At 44.4% G+C, this 19,042-nt stretch overlaps 3 protein-coding genes across 6 annotated transcripts in view; 1 reads left to right on the top strand and 2 right to left on the bottom strand.

Moving 5' to 3' along the window:
• Nucleotides 1–2,574, top strand: part of LOC115188724 (dystrophin-like) — a 109,065-nt gene extending 106,491 nt beyond the window's left edge. For all 4 annotated transcript variants that reach the window (XM_029747476.1, XM_029747475.1, XM_029747479.1 and 1 more), the window contains one exon: nt 549–2,574. In XM_029747476.1, coding sequence (XP_029603336.1) covers nt 549–646 — 98 coding nt within the window. In that variant the 3' untranslated portion in view covers nt 647–2,574. The remainder of the gene's footprint in view (nt 1–548) is intronic.
• Nucleotides 2,575–2,635: 61 nt separating this feature from the next.
• On the bottom strand, nt 2,636–18,147 carry LOC115188700 (sperm-associated antigen 17-like). The gene is made up of 21 exons (XM_029747425.1): nt 17,914–18,147; nt 17,594–17,741; nt 15,742–15,899; nt 15,156–15,353; nt 14,525–14,760; nt 14,238–14,368; nt 13,547–13,680; nt 13,127–13,309; nt 11,331–11,444; nt 9,928–9,976; nt 9,712–9,796; nt 6,652–6,705; nt 6,438–6,540; nt 6,041–6,134; nt 5,814–5,906; nt 4,802–4,962; nt 3,955–4,136; nt 3,703–3,763; nt 3,400–3,547; nt 3,038–3,111; nt 2,636–2,780 (listed from the first exon to the last, which is right to left on the bottom strand). Exons 1-21 carry the CDS (start codon nt 18,145–18,147, stop codon nt 2,757–2,759), a joined length of 2,664 nt encoding a protein of 887 aa, XP_029603285.1. The 3' UTR covers nt 2,636–2,756.
• LOC115188722 (sperm-associated antigen 17-like) overlaps nt 18,046–19,042 on the bottom strand; it is a 31,708-nt gene continuing 30,711 nt past the window's right edge. Inside the window, exon 26 of the mRNA XM_029747473.1 lies at nt 18,046–18,131. The gene's annotated coding sequence lies outside the window, so the exon portion shown is untranslated. The remainder of the gene's footprint in view (nt 18,132–19,042) is intronic.

Here is a 19,042-nt window from a genome sequence, read left to right as displayed (position 1 = left end):
CCTCTCTATTCCTCTTCCCTATTCCTCTCTATTCCTCTCTATTCCTCTCTATTCCTCTTCTCTAATTCCTCTTCCCTATTCCTCTCTATTCCTCTCTATTCCTCTTCCCTATTCCTCTCTATTCCTCTCTATTCCTCTTCCCTATTCCTCTCTATTCCTCTCTATTCCTCTCTATTCCTCTTCCCTATTCCTCTCTATTCCTCTCTATTCCTCTTCCCTATTCCTCTCTATTCCTCTCTATTCCTCTTCCCTATTCCTCTCTATTCCTCTCTATTCTTCCCTATTCCTCTCTATTCCTCTCTATTCCTCTCTATTCCTCTCTATTCCTCTTCCCTATTCCTCTCTATTCCTCTCTATTCTTCCCTATTCCTCTTCCCTATTCCTCTCTATTCCTCTCTATCTCTCATATTTCTTGGTGTATTTTGTGTTTGTTTGAGGGGGTGGGATTGTTTACTTTAGTATTTTAAGATATGCATTCATGAGTGTTTAATAATGAGAGTGTGTGTCTGTTAGTCCGCCTGACGGTTCCTTCTGTCCCTCCTCTCCAGGACTGAGTGTAGGCAGTCTGTTCCACATGGCAGATGACCTGGGTCGAGCCATGGAGTCATTGGTCAACGTGATGACGGACGAACAGAGTGGCGAGTAGCGGCAGACGAGGCCCCCCCCCCCCCCCCCCGCATGCTTTTCTAGTCAAAACAACTGGATTGGACACGTTTACAAAGAGAAAAATACATATATTTTTGTGAAGGATCAGCATTACAAAACTTGTAGATTTCAGTAGTTTCTTAAAGGTATTGAACATGGTTTTATTAACAAAAGGCAGGTTTTTAAACTTCTATGCAATTGTATAAAAAATAAGAGAAAGAAAAAGTATGTGTAAATCTTGTGAACGTATTTCCATTTGTTTGTATGGAGCGCATTTCACAACATTTGTATCGAAAAGAAAGATTGTAAACATAAGGGTGCTTTATATTACAAAACTATGTTTATTATAACAACAAAATACGATATACTGTAAAGGCAATGCAGTCGTCCTGTACCCTTTCAGCGTAGAGACTGACTGTGTGTATGTATGCACGTTTGTGTGTGTCTTGGTACGCAAGGATGTGTGTGTGACGTGTGTGTGACATGTGTGTGTGAAGGTAATCTATTTTCCACATTGCATTATAGCTTTTGCTTTGGGCTGATGTTGTTTATCAAACCATCCATCCATAGGTCATAGGTCATCTTTTTCTTTAGTAGTGTCTGTTTGATGATCATAATATGATGCTATGCCCTTTGCCTGCATTCACCGCAGCTCTGGTCCACTCCTATGTGTTGAATCTACCATGAGGACCCATAGAGCTCTGGTCCACTCCTATGTGTTGAATCTACCATGAGGACCCATAGAGCTCTGGTCCACTCCTATGTGTTGAATCTACCATGAGGACCCATAGAGCTCTGGTCCACTCCTATGTGTTGAATCTACCATGAGGACCCATAAAGCACATACTGAAAGGTCCAAACTGGGATATTAACAGCCGTTATTGTTGTTTTTCAAATTAAGGATTGGGCCTTTAACACTGACAGAAAGAAAGTAATAGTGTTGTTTTAATACCTATTCATAGTGGTTTTGTAGGATTATGGAATTGAATTTGAATTGAATACCATTTAAAATAGAGCTACAGTAGTGTGACATTCAGCTGGTTGTAATCCTGAGATGATTTTATTGATTTGAAATCTATTTGATTTGATCTGAGTTCTCTCCTAGTGTGATTGGGAGTGTTTTAAGATACAAGTGTATGATTCTAGAACGCCCAGTAATGCAAGCTCTACCTCGTTTTAATTGGTCGAAACCCAACTTTCACATTCTTTTTCATTCTGATCCATCCCGTTTCCCTTCCTAGGAAGGTGCAGAAAATATTCTACTGTAGTTGGATGCCATCTTAAAGAACCCATCCATGTTCTGAAATGGAATGACTCCCTCCAGATACATACACTGTAGTGTCCTCAGCGTAGTTGGATGCCATCTTAAAGAACCCATCCATGTTCTGAAATGGAATGACTCCCTCCAATCTGAATGTGTTCAGATACATACACTGTAGTGTCCTCAGCGGTTCATTAAGACATAGAAAGGAAATGTCAGACAACTGGACCAGGGTGCACTACTGTTATCCATCCTGGACAGACTAGAGTTGATCTTCTGTGTGATAATGCATTTGTTTTCTTTTATTTGTGTGTTCCTTTATGGAATTGCATGGTGTGGGGGCGTTATCAGTGTGTGTGAGATCACAGTTGATTAAATATTCCCATGCTTATTTAAAATCCAACCAATTGAAGGTATTCTTCATGATTATATTCTAGTTTCATGACAACAGCTTTGTATTTGTTTTGGCACCATGGTATAGCAGCATGATCAAAGATAATGATTCATTAATCCAATACGCTGCGTTATTCATTTCTAGCCCTGGAGTTTTATTATCCATCTTTTTCAATAACTCATCTGTTTCACAACATATCAAATTCCACCAAATATATGCCTTACTACTGTATTATAAAATGCTTTACTGTGTCTATCAATAAAGCGGTGATGTTGACTTGAGCTCCCTCCTTGTCTTTGTCTAAACCATTTCAGACACCACCTCACTCACAGGAATGTGTTATATCACTGTTCTTTATTCCTAAGAGTCATTGTATTCTATTCAACAGCCATCGAACAACGGCAGTATGTGACTAAAACACCAAAGCGCGTTGAAAGTTGTTTTATATAAGTTGTCTCAATCCGTCTGATTCAATTTCACCTGGAAGTGGGAAGGAAAAGATGAAGTTTCAGTGGGGAGTGAATGTTTGTAAAACCCTTAACAGCCCTTTTCATCCGTTAGACATTACTTCATGTTCTTATACCATGGCATTGTTGAATACTCGTTTCTGATTGGCTTGACGGGCATTCTAGAGAGTGTTCAGATACTGTAAATCACTAATCAGTGGTGGAGAGAAGAGGTCTGCGAGGGAGGACCACTCCACGTCTGACTGAGGGGGGAGAGGAGATGAGGCGGACCTTGGAGACCCCTTTCTGGAGCCCGTTGGTATGATCCTTGGTCCTGGTGTCATACATACGCTCGGGGAGGATGGGTGAGACCACTCGTTAAGGAGGGGACAACAGAGACCATCGCTGCTTTCACTGAGAGAAACTTTGACCTTTGCCATTAACTCTGTAAAAACCAATCATGTCCTCATTGAGCTATTCTATAACCATGCCATATAACCATAACCATTACACCACTAGTGTAAGATCTCTCACTGCACAATGAAAACATCACCGAGGCTACCAACTCTATAGTAAATATTGATAACCCTAGGAAGTTATCCGTAGAGGACTATCCAAATAAAGTGGGACTAAAAGCCATTTGAGAAGGATATTAGCTAAGACAGGCAGGTAGAAGATCTCAGTCTCAGTCTTGATGTGGATGTGGTGTGAGATGTAGACCTCTCCCTCTGCAGACTCCTCCAGACCTATAGTCATGGCATACAGCTCCACCTGAAGCTCAGTCTTCATCCCAGCAGCCACCTGCAGCAAAGGTCAGGGGTCAATTTAGTCATATCAGGAAGTGAAGTGAAATGTATGAATCTAAAACATCCTCAAAGAAAACAATGGGAAATGTTCCGTTTGTGTATTGAATAAAGCTGCCTACAGTAACTATCACTCTGCTCAGTAGAACTCACAGGTCCAGGGGTGTAGATGACTCTGATTCCAGTACCAGGGGACGGCTGTTTCACACTGAACCTAAAGTACCACAACACAGAACAGTCGCTGAACTTACCAGAACATAGACGGAGAAGAACACACCCTGACGACAACCAAGACCTTAAACCTTGTCATTTTCACTGCACCACCATCTTTGACAGACATGTCCACAAACAGCCATACTAATTGTTCATGGATCTATTTCTATCTATGTAGGTGTCTGGTCTGACCTGCAGGTGTGGAAGCCCACGTTCTTCATGAGCACGGGGACGCTATAGGTGCAGCCCTCCTTTAGGGTCCCAAACTGGACCTCTGCTGGGAGGAGCTCAAACCCCCGTGGGGCGAGCTGCTGCCCCCCCATCACAGACACAGTCTTCACCTTCCTCCTCACCGGCTCCTCTACACACAGGAACTGAGAGCCAGACTCGTGTTAGGTCCCCATGGTAATGCCTAGGCTCTAGCTCAGTAAGCTATGACTTATTGAACTGACAGGACAGATACATTAGTGTTAACCGACGTGGTTCATTGTAATAACCTTGTACCACAAGACTCATGTTAGCTCCCTGGGCTACAGCCTAGGCTTTAGCTCAGCAGGATAACACCGTCTTGTGGCGTCCAGAAGACCCAGGGCTACAACGCGGTAGAGCCGCGTTATAGCGCCACTGAAATTTGAAAGGTCATTTCCGACTGAGCCGACATATGCAGCGTTTCCCATGAATGCAGTCTCCATGAACATTGCCCTTTAAATTTCAATGGCCTAGAGCTCAGATCTTCCACAGATTATATCTAGGCCCCAGTCACACACTCCCATCAATTCACAACATTCACACCTACAGTCACAAACATTTCCTCAATCGACATATGCAACTCTCACTGGGTGGGTGAGGAACACTAGTGTGTGCACCTGTGTGCGTGCCTGTGTGCGCATGCGAGTGTGTGTGTGTGTGTGTGTGTGTGTGTGTGTGTGTGTGTGTGTGTGTGTGTGTGTGTGTGTGTGTGTGTGTGTGTGTGTGTGTGTGTGTGTGTGTGTGTGTGTGTGTGTGTGTGTGTGTGTGTGTGTGTGTGTGTGTGTGTTACCTGCTGGTTGGGCACGCTGAAGGGTTTGGAGCTGAGGATGGAGGCTGGCAGCTTGACTCTGTGTCTGCGTGGGTTCCCTGCCACGTCCACCTGGGTACTGCCAGGCTCAATACCACCACCATGCTGCTGCTTCACTGTAGAGACACCATGAGAGCTGTCCCCTACAGGAGAACACACACAGATCTAGATATCAGTAGCAGAGTAACAGATACAAGACCATGATGAGATGACTGATTTATTAACAGTAGGTGTCTGCAAACTGTTGGGAAAATGGTGTTTGACCAAATAGAATGCTATTTGGCATGTTAGTCATTTAGCAGACGCTCTTATCCAGAGCCACTTCCAGTTAGTGCATTCATCTTAAGATGGCTAGGTGGGACAACTTTTCAAGTACCAACTTGAGTAAATGTCTGATTTTCAAGGTATTCCAGTACTTGAATTTCAGAGTGCCACATTCAAGCACCTTGTGCAAACCCTGCCTACCAGACATGCCACCAGAGGTCTTTTCAAAGTCCCCAGGTCCAGAACAAATTCAAGCACCTTGTGCGAACCCTGCCTACCAGACATGCCACCAGGGGTATTTTCAAAGTCCCCAGGTCCAGAACAAATTCAAGCATCTTGTGCGAACCCTGCCTACCAGACATGCCACCAGGGGTATTTTCAAAGTCCCCAGGTCCAGAACAAATTCAAGCACCTTGTGCGAACCCTGCCTACCAGACATGCCACCAGGTATCTTTTCAAAGTCCACAGATCCAGAAAAACGAATAAAGCAATACCTCACGGCACAACGCCGCAGTACATACTTGTTGTGTGTATGTACTGACATGTATGTGTAACTGATAGATGCACAAACACACACACGCACACACACATTAAGGTTTTTAAATTGATGTAAATTGTAAAGTCATTTGTCTGTAATGTTTTTTTCGTTATGACTCGAACCCCAGTAAGACTAGTTTTCGCCACTCATACCCTAACACTAACCCAAGTCTAAGTCGTGTACTGAGCAGACCTGCAGTTTGAGGGGTGGGGTTGGTGGGTCTCCTAGGCAGCGCATCACTTCCTGCTGCGTGAGAGGGCGTGGGGTTCAAAGGTCGCTGGGCTGCTTCAAGAACACACACAAAAACAAATAACATGCCAAACAGGGTCACTTTCTCAATGAAGGACAAAATTACACAATGCTTCAATACTGTATAATCAATATCATTAGTATTGTTATAAATGTAGCCTAGCTTTAACCTGTCTCTCGAGGGGCATCCTCGAGGTAGTTCTGGGAGTTGGGAGTCTTGGGGAATGGAGGAAGGTCCTGAGACAGAGCTCTCATATCAGGGACCTGACAGGAAACCCCAGATAGTTGTTTTATATACGTACAGTAGCTGAGCTGAATACCATCTGCAATATGTTGCACAGGTTGGAGAGGCACATAGTGAAGCTTATATTAACCCCCCAAACCAAATGCTAGGCTAGTAGCATTGGGAAATATTGTCTAGATGCTTTTTTCCAGTTGAGATTAAGTTTATAAATTGACTGGCTGGGCTGTGGGACAATGGACGCGTATTAATGAATCTAATGGAACTGTTAACAGGCATTACGTAGCTGTGCTGAATACAATCCATTGATGAGAAAGCTATGTCACCTCCGAGTACTCAAAACCTGCTCCTTTCTCTGAGTGGAAATAAGGAGGAATGATTCTGTTTCTTAGAGCCTCTCTGTAAATCTTCTCCTGGTCCAGCTCCTGTCTGAACAGTACAGCAACATTAAAACATTCATTAATAGCTTAAATATTCCTGGGAAAATATGTGAATGTCCACTATGTCAGCTCTATAAATACAGAGCAGTTTGTTAGTTACCTGTGTTGCTCTATTCTGCTCTTCCACATAGTTTCCTGTGCCTCTTCACTGAAGCTGTAAAACAGGAGATTGGAATATGATGATAAGATAATGGAAAAGGTTCAAAGCTGTAGATATTTATGCTCATAGCTTAACTAAACCCATTAGTACAGGGAAAAATAAGATAGCTACTAATAAGAGACGCATGAGAAAGATGTCCTACAGATCTAAGGTCAGGTTAGTTATAATACAGATCTAGTTAGGATACAGATCTAGGATCAGGTTAGTTATAATACAGATCTAGTTATGATACTGATCTAGGATCAGGTTAGTTATGATGCAGATCTAAGGTCAGGTTAGTTATGATACAGATCTAGTTATGATAGAGATCTAGGATCAGGCTAGTTATGATACAGATCTAGTTATGATACTGATCTAGGATCAGGTTAGTTATGATACAGATCTAGTTATGATACAGATCTAGGATCAGGCTAGTTATGATACAGATCTAGTAATGATACAGATCTAGGATCAGGTTAGTTATGATACAGATCTAGTTATGATAGAGATCTAGGATCAGGCTAGTTATGATACAGATCTAGTTATGATACAGATCTAAGGTCAGGTTAGTTATGATACAGATCTAGTTATGATACAGATCTAGTTATGATACAGATCTAAGGTCAGGTTAGTTATGATACAGATCTAGTTATGATACAGATCTAAGGTCAGGTTAGTTATGATACAGATCTAGTTATGATACAGATCTAAGGTCAGGTTAGTTATGATACAGATCTAAGGTCAGGTTAGTTATGATACAGATCTAGTTATGATACTGATCTAGGATCAGGCTAGTTACGATACAGATCTATTTATGATACAGATCTAGGATCAAGTTAGTTATGATACAGATCTAGTTATGATACAGATCTAGGATCAGGTTAGCTATGATACAGATCTAGTTATGATACAGATCTAGGATCAGGTTAGTTATGATACAGATCTAGTTATGATAGAGATCTAGGATCAGGCTAGTTATGATACAGATCTAAGGTCAGGTTAGTTATGATACAGATCTAGGATCAGGCTAGTTCTGATACTGATCTAGTTATGATACAGATCTAAGGTCAGGTTAGTTATGATACAGATCTAGTTATGATACAGATCTAGGATCAGGTTAGCTATGATATAGATCTAGTTATTATGCAGATCTAGTTATGATACAGATCTAGTTATGATACAGATCTAGTTATGATACTGATGTAGTTATTATACAGATCAAGTTATTAAACAGATCTAGTTATGATACTGATCTAGTTATTATATAGATCTAGTTATTATATAGATCTAGTTATTATACAGATCTAGTTATTAAACAGATCTAGTTATTAAACAGATCTAGTTATAATACTGATCTAATTATGATTCAGATCTAGTTATTATATAGATCTAGTTATGATACTGATCTTGTTATGATACTGATCTAGTTATTATACAGATCTAGTTATTAAACAGATCTAGTTATTGTACAGATCTAGTTATTAAACAGATCTAGTTATTATACAGATCTAGTTATTATATAGATCTAGTTATTAAACAGATCTAGTTATTATACAGATCTAGTTATTATACAGATCTAGTTATTATATAGATCTAGTTATTATATAGATCAAGTTATGATACTGATCTAGTTATGATACAGATCAAGTTATGATACTGATCTAGGACCAGGTTAGTTATGATACTGATCTTGTTATGATACCGATCTAGTTATGATACAGATCAAGTTATGATACTGATCTAGGACCAGGTTAGTTATGATACTGATCTAGGACCAGGTTAGTTATGATACTGATCTTGTTATGATACCGATCTAGTTATGATACAGATCAAGTTATGATACTGATCTAGGACCAGGCTAGTTCTGATACTGATCTAGGACCAGGTTAGTTATGATACTGATCTAGGACCAGGCTAGTTATGATACTGATCTAGGACCAGGCTAGTTCTGATACTGATCTAGGACCAGGTTAGTTATGATACTGATCTAGGACCAGGCTAGTTATGATACTGATCTAGGACCAGGTTAGTTATGATACTGATCTAGGACCAGGCTAGTTATGATACTGATCTAGGACCAGGCTAGTTATGATACTGATCTAGGACCAGGCTAGTTCTGATACTGATCTAGGACCAGGTTAGTTATGATACTGATCTAGGACCAGGCTAGTTATGATACTGATCTAGGACCAGGTTAGTTATGATACTGATCTAGGACCAGGCTAGTTATGATACTGATCTAGGACCAGGTTAGTTATGATACTGATCTAGGACCAGGCTAGTTATGATACTGATCTAGGACCAGGCTAGTTCTGATACTGATCTAGGACCAGGCTAGTTATGATACTGATCTAGGACCAGGCTAGTTCTGATATTGATCTAGGACCAGGTTAGTTATGATACTGATCTAGGACCAGGTTAGTTATGATACTGATCTAGGACCAGGCTAGTTATGATACTGATCTAGGACCAGGCTAGTTCTGATACTGATCTAGGACCAGGTTAGTTATGATACTGATCTAGGACCAGGTTAGTTATGATACTGATCTAGGACCAGGCTAGTTATGATACTGATCTAGGACCAGGTTAGTTATGATACTGATCTAGGACCAGGTTAGTTATGATACTGATCTAGGACCAGGCTAGTTATGATACTGATCTAGGACCAGGCTAGTTATGATACTGATCTAGGACCAGGTTAGTTATGATACTGATCTAGGACCAGGTTAGTTATGATACTGATCTAGGACCAGGTTAGTTATGATACTGATCTAGGACCAGGCTAGTTATGATACTGATCTAGGACCAGGTTAGTTATGATACTGATCTAGGACCAGGTTAGTTATGATACTGATCTAGGACCAGGCTAGTTATGATACTGATCTAGGACCAGGCTAGTTATGATACTGATCTAGGACCAGGTTAGTTATGATACTGATCTAGGACCAGGCTAGTTATGATACTGATCTAGGACCAGGCTAGTTCTGATACTGATCTAGGACCAGGCTAGTTCTGACCCACCTGTCTGTGTCTTTCTCTGAGAGCGAGGCCTCAGTCTGCAGGGCTGGAGTCTTCACTGCCTGGATGTACAGGGTGGCTGCATCCACTGAGGTGGAACAAACACAAACACACTCCCTACTCAACTCACCATTTCTTTTCCCTTATCCAATCCATTGCTACAGCAAGGAAATAATCTCCAAGCCCCATAAAAGTGCCAAGCCAAAATGAAGGACTTACCGGGGCAGATTCTGTTCTCTATAGTGGGGTGCTCTGACTCTGGAAGTGACTGAGGAAGAAAAAATGCACATAGTGATACACAATACTACAGCACCTGAGTAACAGAATACTACAGCACCTGAGTAACACAATACTACAGCACCTGAGTAACACAATACTACAGCACCTGAGTAACAGAATACTACAGCACCTGAGTAACAGAATACTACAGCACCTGAGTAACACAATACTACAGCACCTGAGTAACAGAATACTACAGCACCTGAGTAACACAATACTACAGCACCTGAGTAACACAATACTACAGCACCTGAGTAACAGAATACTACAGCACCTGAGTAACACAATACTACAGCACCTGAGTAACACAATACTACAGCACCTGAGTAACACAATACTACAGCACCTGAGTAACACAATACTACAGCACCTGAGTAACAGAATACTACAGCACCTGAGTAACAGAATACTACAGCACCTGAGTAACACAATACTACAGCACCTGAGTAACACAATACTGCAGCACCCGAGTAACAGAATACTACATCACCTGAGTAACACAATACTACAGCACCTGAGTAACACAATACTACAGCACCTGAGTAACACAATACTACAGCACCTAAGTAACACAATACTGCAGCACCCGAGTAACAGAATACTACATCACCTGAGTAACACAATACTACAGCACCTGAGTAACACAATACTACAGCACCTGAGTAACACAATACTACAGCACCTGAGTAACACAATACTACAGCACCTGAGTAACACAATACTACAGCACCTGAGTAACAGAATACTACAGCACCTGAGTAACAGAATACTACAGCACCTGAGTAACACAATACTACAGCACCTGGGTAACAGAATACTATATCACCTGAGTAACAGAATACTACATCACCTGAGTAACACAATACTACAGCACCTGAGTAACAGAATACTAGATCACCTGAGTAATTCGGGCAAATTTGATCAGGTCAGCAGCATCGACCTTCTCCTCCTCAGTACGTATGTGTGTGTGTGTTTGTGTGTGTATGTGTGTGTATGTGTGTGTGTGTTTGTGTGTGTGTGTTTGTATGTCTGTTTGTGTGTGTGTGTGTGTGTGTGTGTTTGTATGTGTGTGTGTGTGTTTGTGTGTGTATGTGTGTGTGTGCTTGTGTGTGTGTGTTTGTATGTGTTTGTATGTGTGTGTGTGTACTGACTAACCAGGACCAGTTTGAGCAGGTCAGCAGCGTGGATCTTCTCCTCCTCAGTACGTGTGTATGTGTGTGGGTGTATGTGTGTGTGTGTGTGTGTGTGTGTGTGTGTGTGTGTGTGTGTGTGTGTGTGTGTGTGTGTGTGTGTGTGTGTGTGTGTGTGTGTGTGTGTGTGTGTGTGTGTGTGTACTGACTGACCAGGACCAGTTTGAGCAGGTCAGCAGCGTGGATCTTCTCCTCCTCAGTACGAGGGTCATTCAGCTGCATCTTCTCTGTCAGGTTCTCTCTCTGGACAACCTGCTCCATGTACTCCTACAATACCAGTAACAAGAGGAGGAGGACCACATGTTGAGACAGGACCAGGTACAGGAGGAGGACCAGGTACAGGAGGAGGACCACATGTTGAGACAGGACCAGGTACAGGAGGAGGACCAGGTACAGGAGGAGGACCACATGTTGAGACAGGACCAGGTACAGGAGGAGGACCAGGTACAGGAGGAGGAGGACCACATGTTGAGACAGGACCAGGTACAGGAGAAGGACCACATGTTGAGACAGGACCAGGTACAGGAGGAGGACCAGGTACAGGAGGAGGACCACATGTTGAGACAGGACCAGGTACAGGAGGAGGACCAGGTACAGGAGGAGGAGGACCACATGTTGAGACAGGACCAGGTACAGGAGGAGGACCAGGTACAGGAGGAGGAGGACCACATGTTGAGACAGGACCAGGTACAGGAGGAGGACCACATGTTGAGACAGGACCAGGTACAGGAGGAGGACCACATGTTGAGACATGACCAGGTACAGGAGGAGGACCAGGTACAGGAGGAGGACCCCATGTTGAGACAGGACCAGGTACAGGAGGAGGACCACATGTTGAGACAGGACCAGGTACAGGAGGAGGACCACATGTTGAGACATGACCAGGTACAGGAGGAGGACCAGGTACAGGAGGAGGACCACATGTTGAGACAGGACCAGGTACATGAGGAGGACCACATGTTGAGACAGGACCAGGTACAGGAGGAGGACCAGGTACAGGAGGAGGACCACATGTTGAGACAGGACCAGGTACAGGTGGAGGACCAGGTACAGGAGGAGGAGGACCACATGTTGAGACAGGACCAGGTACAGGAGGAGGACCAGGTACAGGAGGACCACATGTTGAGACAGGACCAGGTACAGGAGGAGGACCAGGTACAGGAGGAGGAGGACCACATGTTGAGACAGGACCAGGTACAGGAGGAGGACCAGATACAGGAGGAGGACCACATGTTGAGACAGGACCAAGTACAGGAGGAGGACCAGGTACAGGAGGAGGACCAGGTACAGGAGGAGGAGGACCACATGTTGAGACAGGACCAGGTACAGGAGGAGGACCACATGTTGAGACAGGACCAGGTACAGGAGGAGGACCAGGTACAGGAGGAGGACCACATGTTGAGACATGACCAGGTACAGGAGGAAGACCACATGTTGAGACAGGACCAGGTACAGGAGGAGGACCACATGTTGAGACATGACCAGGTACAGGAGGAGGACCAGGTACAGGAGGAGGACCACATGTTGAGACAGGACCAGGTACAGATTACACCGCATACCAAACACATGCATGTTGTGATGGAACATCTATATTAAGGTAGCCTAGCAGTTAGTGCATTGGGCCAGTAACTGAAAGTTCTCTGGTTCAAATCCCTGAGCTGACAAGGTGACAAAAAAATCTGGCGGTGTGCCCTTGAGTAAGGCACTTAACCCTAATTGTCTCAGGGGGAGTTGGGATATGCAACAAAACAGATTTCCAATTCACACATGCGTATAATACACACTGGTATATGTGTGAAATAGGACAAATATAAGCACCCACCAAATGCTGATTATTATTATGGTCAGACATTGGACTGTATCTGCTTGTACACTGGGTTAAGACTGCTTTAATGGAGACTGCCTTAAAGAATACACACAGGACAGTGAGATGAGCTACAGTGCTGTACCTTGAGGCGAGTCTCCAGAGTCCTGCGGACCTGTCTGCTGACTGGATGGTACTGGAGCAGCTGTCGGACCTCCAGGGTATCAGGACAGCTCAGCACGGGCCTGCAGGCCTCAGAAACAGGCTTCTCTCTCAGGGTCAGACCCCGGCCCAGGGTGGTCCCGAACGGAGGACCTGGCGTCTTCCTCTGGGGGGGGGGGGTTTACAGTAGATGTTTAAAGAATATTTTTTTAGGGAATAAAGTAGTTTATTATTTATTTATTTACATTTTAAGGCATCAAAATCATCAAACCCTATGACTAAAGTGTGTTTTGACTATGTATAAAATTACCTTAAATTCAAGTACAAGTGAAAACTAGCATGATTTGCTAATACTTTATGCGTCTATTTCAACTGCATTTTTTATTTGATTTTCTCAGTCTACCTCTACTGAGGGGAAGTTGTCCCAGCAACGGGACTTGAGGTTGGTGGGGATGATGTCCTTGTTTTGTTTCTGGATGACCCATCTGGACCACACGTCCTGACGAGAGGGTCTCAGCACCGTTATACCCAGCACACCTGCAGGACAGGGAGGAGACCACAGACGTGTCTATGGGTAAACAAGGAGGAAACACAGGTCTATGGAGGTAGAGTAATGAATGGAATCCTACCCTGCAGGACAGGAAGGAGACCACAGACGTGTCTATGGGTAAACAAGGAGGAAACACAGGTCTATGGAGGTAGAGTAATGAATGGAATCCTACCCTGCAGGACAGGGAGGAGACCACAGACGTGTCTATGGGTAAACAAGGAGGAAACACAGGTCTATGGAGGTAGAGTAATGAATGGAATCCTACCCTGCAGGACAGGCAGGAGACCACAGACGTGTCTATGGGTAAACAAGGAGGAAACACAGGTCTATGGAGGTAGAGTAATGAATGGAATCCTACCCTGCAGGACAGGGAGGAGACCACAGACGTGTCTATGGGTAAACAAGGAGGAAACACAGGTCTATGGAGGTAGAGTAATGAATGGAATCCTACCCTGCAGGACAGGGAGGAGACCACAGACGTGTCTATGGGTAAACAAGGAGGAAACACAGGTCTATGGAGGTAGAGTAATGAATGGAATCCTACCCTGCAGGACAGGAAGGGGTTCTTTAAGCAGGGCGACAGCAGGGTCAGAGTAGTCCTCATACAGACGTTCCTCTACTGTCTGAGAGAACAGCAGCTCTGTGCCTGAACCATCCTCATGGGCCATGAACAACCTGGACGTTTATTATGGATATAGAGAATGAGAGAGTACCCATCATGCTTCAGCCCAGCTGGAACACTAAAAGGGTTAAAAGGTGCCTAACTGGGGGACGTTGGAGTGAAAAAGGGGTTACAGTGTACAGATGAGGAGCGGAGTTACTGAAGCCTACCTGGGAATGTGGACTTTACGTCCAATAGGATGCTTGGCCAGCTCTCTCTCTTCTGGAAGCCCACCCTTCTCCTCCATCTCCTCCTCCTCCATCTCCTCCTCCTCCATCTCCTCCTCCTCCACTCTGCTGTCCAGAGGGCTAGAGATCTCCACTGATGCCTGACCATCCTCCATCTCCTCCACTCTGCTGTCCAGAGGGCCAGAGATCTCCACTGATGCCTGACCATCCTTCATCACCTCCACACAGGACCATTTGATACACTGTCACTATAACTCCACCATGCCCTACACATGCCCTAGGAATCCTACAGTGATGTTTCCTAATTCACTTTGTCAAACAAGATTTCAAAATGAAAATTCCCGGGGCTTGCAGAGTTCAGTGTATCGTACGATAATCCTCTGAATATTTGGCCTGATGGGAAAATAAACTGTCTGGAATCTCACCCTATTCCTTATATAGTGCACAAGTTATGGTCAGCGCTTTATGCCCTGGTCCCAGATCTGTTTGTGCTGTCTTGCCAACTCCTATGGTCATCGTCAAGCCAAATGGCAAGACAACACAAACAGATGTGGGACCAGGCTATAAGAAGGGAACAGGGGTGTCATATGGGAGGTGTTCAGAGCCGACCCACCTGGAAGAGGTTCCCGTGGTGGTCAGTGACCTCACACAGTGTCTCTGAGGTGGAGGTGTGATTCATCCTGTAGCTGCCTGGCTGCTCTCTGGGACTCCAGCTGGCCAGACTCAGGGTTGGGCTGTGTTCAGGGTGTGACGTGTACACACAGCTACCGTCCTGGTTGATGAACAGCAGACCTACACTGGACGGGTACACCTAGAGGGCACACGGGGACACGGACAGTCACCTAGAATGAATATAGCACCTCAGAACACAGTCATTTGGTAGACACATGAAAGGAAGCTTGGATCTTCTCCTCCAGTAGATGAAGAATTAATATTTTTTAGATTGATTATTTATTGGTTTATTACGTTAGTATATTATGTATGTTTGTAATAGTGTGTTATATGTGAAAATGTGTTCGTATATAAATTGTATTTGAATATTTAAGGACTCTTGGAAGATTAGTCCAAATGGGGACTAAAAGAGATCCAAATAAAATCAAATCAAATCCTCCGATGCTCTCCACGTTATGAGAAGGAGGTGGGAAGACAACGGGAGGAATGGAGGAGGGGCTTTAACATTCACCCCCGGTTTCTCTTACTTGGTACGCTCCGTTGCAGGTGGCAGTGACGACGCTCCCGTCTCCAAAGAACACGTTGCAGGACCTGTCCTCGCCGAACATGGTTACCGTGGCAAACCCCAGCCGCTCCACCATCACCACCTTCTCCTTATGACAGACACCGCTGCTGGACCTCTCCCCTGGTAACACAACGTAGACATTATCACACCATGAACTATGCTTCCTACACACACCGCTGCTGGACCTCTCCCCTGGTAACACAACGTAGACATTATCACACCATGAACTATGCTTCCTACACACACCGCTGCTGGACCTCTCCCCTGGTAACACGACGTAGACATTATCACACCATGAACTATGCTTCCTACACACACCGCTGCTGGACCTCTCCCCTGGTAACACAACGTAGACATTATCACACCATGAACCATCCTTCCTACACACACTGCTGCTGGACCTCTCCCCTGGTAACACAACGTAGACATTATCACACCATGAACCATCCTTCCTACACACACTGCTGCTGGACCTCTCCCCTGGTAACACAACGTAGACATTATCACACCATGAACCATCCTTCCTACACACACTGCTGCTGGACCTCTCCCCTGGTAACACAACGTAGACATTATCACACCATGAACCATCCTTCCTACACACACTGCTGCTGGACCTCTCCCCTGGTAACACAACGTAGACATTATCACACCATGAACCATCCTTCCTACACACACTGCTGCTGGACCTCTCCCCTGGTAACACAACGTAGACATTATCACACCATGAACCATCCTTCCTACACACACTGCTGCTGGACCTCTCCCCTGGTAACACAACGTAGACATTATCACACCATGAACCATCCTTCCTACACACACTGCTGCTGCACCTCTCCCCTGGTAACACAATGTAGACATTATCACACCATGAACCATCCTTCCTACACACAGTGTTGTCTCTGTCCTGGTAACACAATGTAGACATTATCACACAGTGAACCATCCTTCCTACACACAGTGTTGTCTCTGTCCTGGTAACACACACTACTAATGTATCAGACCAGGTAGCAGTTAGTAGTATAGCCTTTAACCTGTATCAGACCAGGTAGCAGTTAGTAGTATAGCCTTTAACCTGTATCAGACCAGGTAGCAGTTAGTAGTATAGCCTTTAACCTGTATCAGACCAAGTAGAAGTTAGTAGTATAGCCTTTAACCTGTATCAGACCAGGTAGCAGTTAGTAGTATAGCCTTTAACCTGTATCAGACCAAGTAGAAGTTAGTAGTATAGCCTTTAACCTGTATCAGACCAGATAGCAGTTAGTAGTATAGCCTTTAACCTGTATCAGACCAAGTAGCAGTTAGTAGTTTAGCCTTTAACCTGTATCAGACCAGATAGCAGTTAGTAGTACAGCCTTTAACCTGTATTTTTTTATTTATTATTTTACTAGGCAAGTCAGTTAAGAACAAATTCTTATTTACAATGACGGCCTAGGAACAGTGGGTTAACTGCCTTGTTCAGGGGCAAAACGACAGATTTTTACCTTGTCAGCTCAGGGATTCGATCTTGCAACCTTTCGGTTACAAATCCAACGCTCTAACCACTAGGCTACCTGCCACCCCGATCAGACCAGGTAGCAGTTAGTAGTATAGCCTTTAACATGTATCAGATCATTTAGCAGTTAGTATGATAGCCTTTAACCTGTGTTAATGTGTTCCTGGGACCAGCCACTGAGAGCCTCTCTCTCCTGGTACAGGGTTAGAGTTAGGGTTAGGGGTGTTGGGTACCTGTGTTAATGTGTTCCTGGGACCAGCCACTGAGAGCCTCTCTCTCCTGGTACAGGGTTAGAGTTAGGGTTAGGGGTGTTGGGTACCTGTGTTAATGTGTTCCTGGGACCAGCCACTGAGAGCCTCTCTCTCCTGGTACAGGGTAGTGATCCTGGTTCCGTCTGCATGGTCGACGATCACCGTCCCGTCTCTGTCCAGCACAGACATCACCTTGTCCTCCCGCGTGATAACAACCTGCTCACAGAGAGACAAGGCAGAAGAGCTACTTTTACATATCACATGTGTAGGAAGTCAAAATGTTGACACCTTCAGAGTATCAGCTGGTCAACCATTTGGGACTTTTGCAAAAGTCATGAGAAAACTAAAATGTGTTATTAACAACCACGTTGCTGGTTCGGATGCTCACAGTTTGGCTGACAGGGTCTGTGGCTCTGAAGGCCAGGACCGGGCCAAGGTCTGTGGTCTGGTCCCCCATGGTGGCCACTCTGTGTCCGGAGGGGCTGGTGGTGACCCAACAGACCCTCTGTCTGCCCTGGGTCTGGCCTGACGACCTCTGCTCCTCCCTGGGCTCTGGGTCACTCTGACTCTGGTCAGCCCCCAGGCTCTGCTTGGAACCCAGCTTACCTGCCCACACACACATAACTCCTCATCTCCCCTTTGTCTTTCTCAAGCACTGATATTCAACAACACAAAAGGTTGTGAAGCCAATAGATTTCAGACTGACACAGTAAAAGTATAATAGGAAGACAAATCAAATATACAGTACCAGCCTAAAGTTTGGACACACCTACATTTTCCAGGGTTTGGTTTATTTTTACTATTGTAGAATAATAGTGAAGACATCAAAACTATGAAATAACACATATGGAATCATGTAGTAACCAAAAAAAGTGTTAAACAAATCAAAATATATTTCATATTTTAGATTCTTCAAAGTAGCCACCCTTTGCCTTGATGACAGCTTTGCACACTCTTGGCATTCTCTCAACCAGCTTCATGAGGAATTATTTTCCAAGAGTCTTGAAGGAGTTCCCACATATGCAGAGCACTTGTTGGCTGCTTTTCCTTCACTCTGCAGTCCAACTCATCCCAAACCATCTCAATTGGTTTGAGGTCGGGTGATTGTGGAGGCCAGGTCATCTGATGCAGCACTCCATCACTTTCCTTTGTCAAATAGCCCTTACACAGCCTGGAGGTGTGTTGGGTCATTGTCCTGTTGAAAAACAAATGATAGTCCCACTAAACACAAACCAGACGGGAGGTGTATCGCTGCAGAATGCTGTGGTAGCCATGCTGGTTAAGTGTGCCTTGAATTCTAAATAAATCACAGACAGTGTCACCAGCAAAGCACCCCCACACCATCACACCTCCTCCTCCACACTTCACAGTGGGAACCACACATGCGGAGATCATCCGTTCACCTACTCTACGTCTCACAAAGACACGGCGGTTGGAACCAAAAATCTCAAATTTCGACTCCAGACCAAAGGACAGATTTCCGCAGGTCGAATGTCCCTTGCTCATGTTTCTTGGCC

The sequence above is a fragment of the Salmo trutta genome, unplaced genomic scaffold (genome assembly GCF_901001165.1).
Source record: "Salmo trutta unplaced genomic scaffold, fSalTru1.1, whole genome shotgun sequence".
NCBI lineage: Eukaryota > Metazoa > Chordata > Actinopteri > Salmoniformes > Salmonidae > Salmo > Salmo trutta.
The sequence above is the reverse complement of the archived record's forward strand: the minus strand, read 5'-3'. Positions and strand labels throughout refer to the sequence as shown.

Coding starts and splice junctions, on each gene's coding strand:
- LOC115188700 (XM_029747425.1), bottom strand. CDS start 18,147: ATGTGTGTGTGGGCAGGTAAGCTGGGTTCCAAGCAGAGCCTGGGGGCT. Junction 14,761..15,155: donor ACCACGGGAACCTCTTCCAG/GTGGGTCGGCTC, acceptor TCCTGTGTGGAG/GTGATGAAGGATGGTCAGGC. Junction 4,137..4,801: donor TCAGCGTGCCCAACCAGCAG/GTAACACACACA, acceptor TCTGGCTCTCAG/TTCCTGTGTGTAGAGGAGCC.